At 34.7% G+C, this 11,335-nt stretch overlaps 1 protein-coding gene across 2 annotated transcripts; it reads right to left on the bottom strand.

Annotated features, from left to right (window-relative positions):
* Positions 1 to 3,944: 3,944 nt before the first annotated feature.
* Positions 3,945 to 10,613, bottom strand: LOC112518020 (methylsterol monooxygenase 2-2-like). Of its 2 annotated transcripts, none has more exons than XM_025125526.1 (7): positions 10,257 to 10,613; positions 8,147 to 8,284; positions 6,147 to 6,292; positions 5,761 to 5,880; positions 5,029 to 5,241; positions 4,862 to 4,942; positions 3,945 to 4,220 (listed from the first exon to the last, which is right to left on the bottom strand). In XM_025125526.1, the coding sequence occupies exons 1-7, from the start codon at positions 10,284 to 10,286 to the stop codon at positions 4,139 to 4,141; spliced, it is 810 nt and encodes a 269-aa protein (XP_024981294.1). In that variant the 5' UTR covers positions 10,287 to 10,613; the 3' UTR covers positions 3,945 to 4,138. The 2 variants fall into 2 exon arrangements, with proteins under 2 accessions (XP_024981294.1, XP_024981295.1); XM_025125527.1 differs by having other exon boundaries at positions 8,147 to 8,254; positions 10,257 to 10,455.
* Between the last annotated feature and the right edge of the window lie 722 nt (positions 10,614 to 11,335).

Below are 11,335 nucleotides of genomic sequence, written 5' to 3'. Positions count from 1 at the left end.
TATATATATATATATATATATATATATATATATGTGTGTGTGTGTGTGAGAGAGAGAGAGAGAGAGGGAGAGAAAAGTGATTGAAATTATTGATCTGAAATATAATCATATTTTGGGAAATATTTTTGAAAAGATGCATATTTTGAATTTAGGTATAAAATATAAATATATCATTTAGATAAATTAATTAATTAAGATATTTATTAAAATGATGAAAATTCATTACTAAACTTTGAATATTTATGAAAGATAATTAAAATTTATTAATTATAATCAACTCTTTTTATATTAAAAACAATCAAGATATTTATAATCAAATATTTATTAAAATATATAGACGATTGAGATTGATTTGTATAATTTATATGAACGGAAAAAAAAGCAAAATTTGGGAAGTATTTTTTAAAACAATCATATTTTGGGAAATTACTCCATGGGACATCATTGATCCTAGGGCTGTAAACGAACACGAACGGAAGCTTGTTTATGTTCGTTCGTTTAACTTAACCGAACCAACGAATAAACACGAACGGTAAACGAATGAAAATCTTTGTGTTTGTTTTCGTTCGTTTAGAAATAAGGTGTGTTTGTGTTCGTTTATGTTCGTTCGTTAACATGCTAAACGAACGTAAACGAATGAACATGAACGAACGGGCTAAACGAACATAAATAAATATTATTACTAGTCTAATCCTTACAAGGAGTGGTTCTAAAGAGCCAAGTCCAATCAAGTTGCAACTCATTCCAGCTCAGCTCGGAAAAATATTAATTATCAGGTTTGAGCTCGAGCTCGACTCGAGCTTGAATGAATTTTTAATAGTAGGCTCGAGCTTGAACTTAAATATTTTTTAATGTTCGAGCTTGATATTTGTTTATCGCCTCAAATTCATGATCAGTTAACTCGTTTATTGGCTCGACCACTATGATTTTTATACTTCGATTGTATGATTTATGAACATATGAACATATTTGCATCAAAAAGTATATGCTCGACTTTCTCAGCTCAGTTCAAATCGAAGAATTGAATCGAGCTTTTTTGAACGAGCCGAGTCGAACATTGGGGCTATGGACTTGAGTTGTTAAGTCAAATGAGCTTAGCGTGTGTTCAAAATCGAGTTGAGTCAACATTCATTAAACTCGAGCTTAAGTAGCTCGTTAAAAACTCGACTCACCAACACCCCTACTTACAAGCACACATCATGCCACATTTCTCTTTATCATGACGATCGACGTCTCAATAGCATGCTAAAAGATACCGAACAACATGTAGCATGCTAAATTCATTTAAACAAAAAACACACGTCTCGTTTTCAAACCACCATCGCTTACAAAGGGGTGGACATACGAATCTCCAAACGGGTCTCGTGCATCCATTCGACTTATTTTCATAAGTAAAATTTCTTTTAAGGATATGAAAGGTCGCTAAACTTTAAAGGGTGCTCTAAGATAACAGAAAATATAATATCAACCAAAAAACAGAAAAAATCTCTCAAAATCAACAAAAATCTGGCATTTATATCGAAATCAACCAAAAAATCCGAAAAAGTTCATCGAAATCAACCAAAAAATTTAAAATCCCTCGAAACAGTGAAATGGACAACTTTGATGGTCTTTGATCCACCTTAAAGATGCAACTGCTCGATAAAAATTATGAATCTATCGTTATACGTACATAAATATGCATCACATTTAAATTGTCTGAATTCACATGTTTGTGCAATTCAAATACTTGCTCCTAACTTGACATATACCAAAACCAATATACATGTGCTAATGTCGAAAAAACATATCGGACACTTACATTGTCGTAACCGATACTCAACATTGATCTTCCTGACGTTGCAACCTACATTCGACTCACGAATATAACAAGATTGAAACATACAGACACTACGACAAAGTTAGGTTTATAGGACGTCGTCAGAAATGGTTTAAGCGTTCTATTAAATTGTTTTATAAGACTTGCGTTTATGGGACAAAACAATAAAAATCTTTTTAAAAATGTTGTAATAAGTTTATAGAACGTTTTTGGGCATCTTAACAGCTTTTTAGAACATTTTTATATAAAAAAAACTCATATAACAAAATTTTAGGTTCAAAAAAAGAAACCTAACACATCATGTCATCCCCCCACCCCATATCCCCTTTTCCAAAACTCTAGCGGCATCAAATGTATCTGAAAAGAGATTTAAACTCCGACGAGATCACGGTGACTCCACCCTCCCTCTTCTCCGATGATGACCCACAACAACCACTATGATTTTCCAGCTCCATCGAAGCCAAACACCCACATCTGGTCTAAATACCCATATTGTTGCCAGTGTCTGATTGCATGGTCCTCGCATCAACTTCTATGGAACGTTTCAGTTTGATTGTTGCTTCTCTTCATCCGGTGATTTTTTTATTTTGTTCTTCAAACTAACAATCAAATTTACGGGTTTTTTCCTTGTTTGAATATTTTTTCAAAATGTGTGTGTGTGTCAGAGAGAGAGAGAGAGAGAGAGAAAGAGGGAGGTGTGGCTGGAGAAGGGGGGTGACTCAAAGAGGAGGGCCGATAATGACCAGTTTAATTTAGATTATGTTTCCGTTAGCTTTGAACACTTATACATAAGGTATCCGAACTTGTACAATGTATTGATTTTAATATGATCTCGTTTTTACAATTTGATTTTTTATATAATCTCATTTTTACAATGTATTAATAGTGTAAAGTATCGTGAATGAGGAAATTGAATAGTATTTGGTATTGGGAAGAAAGAAAAAAGAAAAAGAAAATAATTGTTTTAGAGGGGGACCTTACGCACCGGCCGATGTGTAGGAGGGTTGAGGGTATAGTCATGGTCAACATTTCACGTCAAAGATCAAAGAAATTTTGGTTTTTGTACTCAAGTCCTTGTCCTTATGTTATATTTTTATGATTGAGATTGGTTCCTACGATCCTAAACCTTGCGTTTTCAAATATGAATACAAGGGTGCATGATTTACTTTAACCATCAATATCAACATTAGACCTCAAACTATTTGTATCAAGATTTGTTCATCCATTCTTAATGTACATCTGATTATTCAACTGAATAATAAACGCGTGACTATAACATATCAAGAGGAAAGAATACAAATGAAGCATGTACTTCATTAAACTGTTATAAACTAAAGAGAATTGTAAGATAAAAAATCGATCAAGAAAAAAGAAATTGATACATGAGTCAACAGCGGCGATGGGTGGTATGGAGAATGAACGTCGATTGCATAACGAGAGGTGACAAGGGGTAGCGATGTTATTGGGTGCAAAGAGTTTGAATGACGTAGGGTTTGGAAATGTGAAACAAATTAAGTTTTTTTTTTTTTTGTTTAAAACATTCATATCCCGTTACAGGTAGCTTTTTTGGATAAGATAATGTAAATGATTAAATTAAAAAAAAAACTTGATGATGTATTTAAGAGCGAATTACATTCGTGCTCTTAGAACAAACTATCTATATTGATGGTCCCTAACTTTTTCAATTTCACTATATTGAAGGTCACTAGTGTTAACGTCATGATTTTACCAGACTTTCCACCCATCATGTGCCCCTCACATGGGAGCAAATCAGTCTCTTTATGTAAATCCCAATCTCTTCCTCCTTTTTTGGAAGGGTGTCCCAAGCTATATCTAAACTAATCTCGGCAAATTGTGACCGTAAGAAATCAACCCTAATAAACTCAGTAGCCACAATTGTTATGTACGCCCGGAATCAAACCCTAGATATATGAGATATTCCACCACATCCCTCAGGACCTCTTCCTTTTTTATGGAGTAGGTTTTTAAAATGTCTTGAAGATGGCCTAGATCTGTATCCTAATTCAAACTTTACCTTCATCAGTGACTTCTTATAAAATAGGGGGAAGAGATTGGGATTTACATTTTAAAAAAAAAAAAGAGTCTTGCTTTAAGCAGATAACTATTTATTTTATCTAATAAATAATGTTTAAAAAGTTATATATTGTAAATAAAAATGTGTCATGTGAAATAACCAGGAGAATGGTCTTTGAAAGGTTCTGCAATTTCTTGTTATGGTTAAAACACAGACAACAGAAAAAGCAATGACAAACAAACATCACAATCAGTAAAAGAAGGGACCTTTTATCATTCATTCTGCTAATGCTCTTTATACCCCCCTTCTTCCTCTTCATTCTTCAATGCCTTCAGTTTTCTGTACCCATTGTCGGTACCGAATAACCTGGTGACACAATCAACATATGCAAATTAGCATAATAACACAATCAAGGTCTACCTTTTGCAACATCTGTCTCCATTGGAGGGGCGGGGGCGTGTTCGCATTGGCGAGGTCAACCGGCCCCCCCTCAAGTCAAAAACCTAAAAGAATACCCTAACCCCCTCACCAAAAATCCTGGATCTACTACTGCGTGTTTGGAGTTCAACATCTTGTAGACTTGGACCTATTTTGTTCATTATTCTACATTGGAATCTTTCTTCTCTTTAGAAGAGTAAGTTTGACAATTACTGAATGGTTTGGTGCAGAATGATTAAAAGGCTCTCATGATATAGTGCAAAATAAAATATAATTGTTTAGTAATTGTGTACAATGAAATTAGGGCTCTTAATGGTTACGGGAGATCCATGATACAAAATCATTTAGAGGGTTTTAGAACCATTAAGAGGCAGACTTTTTTTTGTCAAACAAGATACACCTCTTAACGATTCAGAGGTTGCCTCTTAATGGACAACCCCTATTATCTTGATGGGATTAAGATCTGCACCTAGATGCTATAACCAGTAGACTCCCCCAATGATATCAAGGCTCAAAGATGTATATAAATATAAGCAGAGGAATTTATGGGACAAGGTCCAACAACTTACCAGTCCATATAGACAAAAGTTGATGAGTAGTTGCCGGATTTGGTGTAGATAAGTCGGTGATGATAGTCGTGAAAGTCAGATCTGAAAATTGCATTAAAAACCGAGATTTATTAGCAAATATTAAAATAAATGACTCAGATGGGTGTTAAGTTTGTGCATAGACTAACCCCCCGTATAAAGGAAGGAAGTTTGAGGGGCTCCATGGGAAATGATAACCGCAATGTGCCTCAACTGTCTCCAGAACTCGCACTACCATCCACAACCAAAGGGTTATCAGATGAGGCCCCGTAATGGCTGGACCAAAAATGGTAGCGAAACCAAGGAATAAAATTTCAGCAGGGTGAGCATATTCTGAAGTCAAGCCGAAGGGTGTTGCATACCTATTGAATTCATATCAACAGATAAGTAATATATAAAAGAATGCAACAAATATTAGACCACTACAACAAAATCGGCTTTATAGGACTCAAAATATGTCTAAATGCCCTAATAAAATGCTTGGTAGAACTAAACAATTGTGCGTCTTATGTAAAGGTGTTATGATTAGTTGATAAGATGTTTTTGGGTGTCCTAACAAGTTTTTTTGGAACAATTCTGAAATCTTTTTATACTACATTATTTGAAAATGTCTTATAGAAACAAGTTTCCTATAAGAAGATATTGTTCATAGGACACTTTATAAAAAAGCTAATAGAACATTTTATTTCAAAAGTGTCCTAAAAAACTTGTTAGGCTGACCAGTTCCGTCCTAAAATCTTATCTTATTGTAACATAATTATTTGTTCCAATCAACTTAAGCCCTATAACTATAAGGCAGTATATTAAGGCAATTAGACATCTTTGGTAAATCCGATTTTGTTGTAGTGGATAAAGGCGAACAGACAGGTCCATTCACTTACTCATGATGGACACTGTGGACATGCTTATACAGCCATTTGGTATGTAAAATCCTGTGTCCCCAGTAAAATATAAAATCTTCAACAATGAAATAGAATAGGATCTGTGTCGACATTACTTTCCTGCACAGTGTAAAGGAATACAAATGATAAGAAGTCGAGTACAACGAGATAAACATATACTACTTTCCTGCTCAGTTATATAAGGTATATAAATCATAAGAAGTCGAGTACAACAAGATATACATATATTACTTTATTGGAAGAAAGATGCTGCAAAACAAATTTTCAATTTCACAAAAGGGGATGTGATCGATCCCAGGGGGGAACTCGAGGGCCAAACAACAATCTACAAGTAAAGCTGTAGCACATAAAGAACCTGAATATACCAGGATGGCAATGGAAGACTGCTTCGCATTCCCATGAATCTAAAGACGGGATAGGAAGCAATCATAACAGGCAGATTGACGCAAAAATGATACAGCAGAAGCCGTGAAATGCATTTACTTTGAGCTTCAGTGGAGTTGATCTTCATCTGCATAAAAAATGTAGGAAATTAGTGACATCAAGAAAAGGTCTGGTGAGATGCAGTTTAAGCCTATTGAAGGTGCATCCAATGAAGCATATACATGTACTACGTACACACTACAGCAGAACTAGGGATTAAAGATTATTCTTCTATGACTTATTATAAAGGTCCGCCTAAAAATATATTGTTTTTAGGAGCCGAGTTTTGTTTTCCTCCATATTTAAATGTTTAATGGAGCTTATTAGAATTGTTGACTCACAAATTTGTCATGCAAGTACATATGAGCCATAGAGATCATTTTTGGATCATCTATTTTGTATTAACCATGTAGCTCTGTCTCTTTAAGTTTGCTTAACATACAGCAAAGCCAAACAAGAACTGGTTGCACTAGATGTAGAATCTACAAGAAATTTTATAGCAAAGTCCCCGTGCAGAGATAAGATATATGTTAGACACAGCATGTAACTTAATTCTTTTAACTTGGAGGAGACATCTAACCATCTCAGCAACTTCATCAACTTTTTAGTTGTTTATGCCTCTAAAGGCATTGCACATGGTCACCAGTTCCAAGAAAACAAGAACTATCATCAGACTCTATATACAGCAACAGGTTATACAAATTTGGGCTTGTGCTTCGGTATATTAATTTAGAAGCTTGTGGATATTTTCTTCTAGCTCTTAACCATTGTAGCTGAAAGCATATTTCCATTATCATTTTTCAAAGGGGAATTCTTTTTGCAGATACATATATGGCATCCACCTACATTATGACTGAACTCACCGTTTTTTTGAGGAGAGTGAAACCACCCACATGTTTTTTCTACTAAAAAGAACCGTGGTGGGTTGGATGGTGAATTTGATGGGCGTTGTAGATTTACCCAAATATTGTACAATCTCCAACACGTCAACAAGACCTAATCCAACCTAGTATAATTTGGTCTCAACAAGGCCTGTATGGGGGGTTTATAGAACCGACTACATCAATTATCTGGATTTTTGGACAATGTTTTTGTTTGTATAGGAAGTAGCCTCGCAGCCCTTAATTTATATTGTATGTGACAGTGGAATCCTTGTGTAGAACTTAATTTGTGTACAACACATGTACCTTGCACACGGGTGGTGCCCCCTCTTTGTGATACTATGTCATTACCTAATTAATTTTAGGTTATCCATAAAATAGTAAATAAATAATCATAATTGGGGATCAGGTGCAAAAGGATGGTACAACTTTATTTGTCCATTCATGGAGCATGGAGCATTCTCAGAGGCAACACTTGCGTTTTAGATTCGTAACATACCACCTTATTTAAGTAATCTAGTTCAGGTCATTTTCAATTATCAACTATCATGATCTCAAGCGTTTCAGAAATTAGAGCAAAAGGAGGAATCCGTCCGAGGAGGGGCTCGCGTCTGATTAGCTAATTGGTGGAAAACCTCAACAATAGTATCCGGCTGCATGTACAATCTCCCTCTCTCTGGGCTAAGTGGTTTATAAGAGAGTTGCAAATAATCATATCTACTAACTAGAGGTACTTAAGAAGAACTTAAAGATATACCTCAACCTTTTTGTTCAGCAATAAAAATCCATGGTAATGTCATGAAGGTTTAGATTACAGGTTACAGAATGCAGTGTAGACTAGGTTGAAAGAGTTAAAGAAGCTAAAAAGAAATTGTTATTCACGATAGATTATATCCAACTTAATTGGGCATATCTGAAACTACATGTGGATTAAATGAACAGCTTGTGCATTTGGATAACAAACATAAACTAACAATTAACAATTAAAAAATGTGACAATGGATAAACAAAGGTACCACTGTAGGTTTTAGTCAAAAGGGTTCAGGTCATGAAATGGGTACCTGAATTTTGTACTTGCTGAGCCATCCTGCCCTTTCCAAGTAAATGAATGGAAGTCCAGATAAGAAGAAGACAGATTCATGAAGCAAAAAACTTCCAAGGCAAGCCAGCTGAAAGTCACTGAAATTAGTGATCAAATACTGCAAATAGGAGAAATATCAGAGGAAAGGTCAGCAATCAGCCTCCATCTGGGTGCTAAGCCACAAGCATAAAGTTGTATTACCAAAAAATATCCTACATAAAATGTGATGAAGCAAATACAAGAACCGACCAAACTTTTTATAAAATATTCTTGTGTGACCAGCTGGTTTGTGGATGTATTGGTTCAAAGGAATTATATGATTCATCAGATAGTTAAGTTTTCTACAAAGTAAGCAATGTAGACATTCTTAAGCTTATGCTCCTAAATAAATGTGGATCACTTGCTACATAGTAGATTGCTTGGAAATTGAATTCAAAAGTGGCCTCAGAACAATACCTCTTTCTAACACGTTGATGATAGACAGTTTGGAAGTAACGTACCAAATATGCATATTAATGTGTTTCAAGGACAACACAAATGCCAATGAGGAGGGGATAAAAAGTAAAGCACAAAAGGCAGGATGATAAAAATCAGATTGGCCTGGAACACTAAAAAAACTAGCTGAGAACCTATAAGTTAAGCAGGATCTCAAGTCTCAAAGAAAAGGATTAAAAGAATAGAAATTGGGAGTGAATTATCCATTTATCCCCAGCTAAAACCAAACAACCATCAGCCTTTTATCCCAAGCTGCATGGCATAGTCTAAAATGTATCCAATTTGATTGTCACACTTCCACTTACAGAATAAATTTGGAAATAATGGGTCATCTCACCCTGTGGATCCACAACAATTATTGCTCCTGGGCATCTTCATCACCCATCTCTTCTCATACACTTACACAACTGCTGGTAGAGAAGGGCAAGAAGCCTTTTAGGTAATAAGCGACACCTTTTTGGTACAATTGAAAAGCAAGACATCATTATTTCTTAGAGATGGAGCGAGTGATTAGAAGAAGCATTAACTAGACAATTATTTCCCTCTAGTATCTCACAACCAACAGCCTCCCCCCCTCCTCCCCAAAAAAAAAATTGTTTTTATGAACCTCCTTAATAAGAAATGCTTGCAAGAGTTGCTGACAGAGAAGCAAGTAACTGCATCATCTACAAAAGGCATTGGCAACTTTTTATTATGTGCAACTGCAAAGTTCCTGGATATGTTTCCACAACTTCACTAAGTTCCTCAGATAATCACAAGCTGCTTGTACTGATGTGGCCCAAAAATTGTTCAAATAAAAATTTGAAAAATCATTTACACCTTGTCTAATCAAAACTTAGAATGCCATTTAACAACATTAAAAAACATGTAAAATCTTTTAGACGTACTGTAATCAGACTTAGAGGTCAAGCAACAATTTGGCAATATTATTAAACAAAAAAACTTAAGGGTGATGCCTAATTGGTTTGAGCTTGGGCTCCAAAAGCTAGGTCCCAGGTTCAAATCCAAGGTGGAATAAAAATCCCCTTGTGGCCATGGAGGTTTAAATGAAGTTACTCTGTGCTACCCGCACAGCAGGTCGTCCTGGGGATTAGTGAGCTCACATATCGGGTCAAAAAAAAAAACTTCGGTTCCATGCCATTTCACTTATTTCTGTAATCCTCCCATCAATTAATAAGATCTCTAGACATTTCTGATACCTTCAGAGTGTAGAGATGTCATTCTTACATCCAGTCATTGACGTGTGCATCTCATGCATGTGCTATACTACCACATTAAACGCAATTATGCGACGGAAACTTCATGAATAGTAAAATCAAACCACTACTCATACATATCTTCACGAAAATCTCCTCCAATACAAATCAATACTCATTTTCAGCATTTAAGTTTAATCACACATTAATCCACGCATATATAACAGAACAATTTCTTACTGGTAGATTAATCTTATACAGATTTACAAATTCAAAGCCAACAACACCCGAACATACATCCAAAAATTAGTACTACTAATTATCCGTCAATGGGACCAAATCTAGGGTAAATTGACAAAGCAAAACATTAATAGAGTATGAGAAAGGTGATGACGATACCGTCCAACCAGATTCGATGATGGAAGCCATGGAATCCGGTGAGGATCCAGCCAAAGCAAAATGCACCAAGACACAGATAATGGAAACGAATCTGAGGTCGTGATCAGTCTACTTGTACTTGTTAATGGTTGCGTTTATATTCCATTAACGAATCTTTTCCCTTCCCTCCGCTGGATAACAGCGAGTTTTTGGGGAATGAAGGAGTAGGGGGTTTTATTGGAGACACTGGAGTTGTAAGTTGTGCATAAGAACTTGTAATTATCGATACATCTTGTTTAGCGTTCACAGAGTTGATTGGTGAAAATGAAAGGTGAAACGACGTCTTATTTGGTGCCAAAAACGGGCACGTTTGCCGTACTCACATGTGTAATAATTTATTGGGAAAAATACAATAAAAACCAATGAACTTTCTTGTTTGGAATGATTAAGTCCTTAAACTTTTTTTTGGAACAAATAAGTCCTTGAACATTCCAAAACATGTTAAATAAGTCCTTGGACAATTTTTTGGAACAAATAAGTCCTTGAACATTCTAAAATATGTTAAATAAGTCCTTAAACTTCCAAAAAATGTTAAATAAGTCATTGGACAATTTTTGGAACAAATAAGTCCTTGGACATTCCAAAAAATGTTAAATAAGTCATTGGACAATTTTTGGAACAAATAAGTCCTTGAACAATCCAAAACATGTTAAATAACTTCTTGAACTTTTATAAAACATGTTGGATACATTTTTATGACTTGTACAACTAGTTAAAGTGGTAAAATAGTGAAAAAAAATCCGGAAAAAACCCMAATGAACATTCATATTTTGAACGATAAAGTGGTAAAATAGTGAAAAAAATCCGGAAATATATTTTGTCAGTGATTTTTTAAACTAAAAAAAATTATAAAATATATTATTTTTAATTAAAATAATTAAAAAAAGATTTAAAAAGATTTTCACCATTATTTTAATTAAAAGTAATATATTTTATAATTTTTTTATTTTTTTTAGTTTAAAAAATCACTGATAAAATATATTTCCGGATTTTTTTCACTATTTTACCACTTTATCGTTCAAAATATGAATGTTCATTGG

Source organism: Cynara cardunculus (genome assembly GCF_001531365.2).
Source record: "Cynara cardunculus var. scolymus isolate 2C chromosome LG 9, CcrdV1, whole genome shotgun sequence".
NCBI classification, from domain to species: Eukaryota; Viridiplantae; Streptophyta; class Magnoliopsida; order Asterales; family Asteraceae; genus Cynara; species Cynara cardunculus.
Note: the sequence above shows the minus strand (reverse complement) of the source record. Positions and strands in the feature narration are given on the sequence as shown.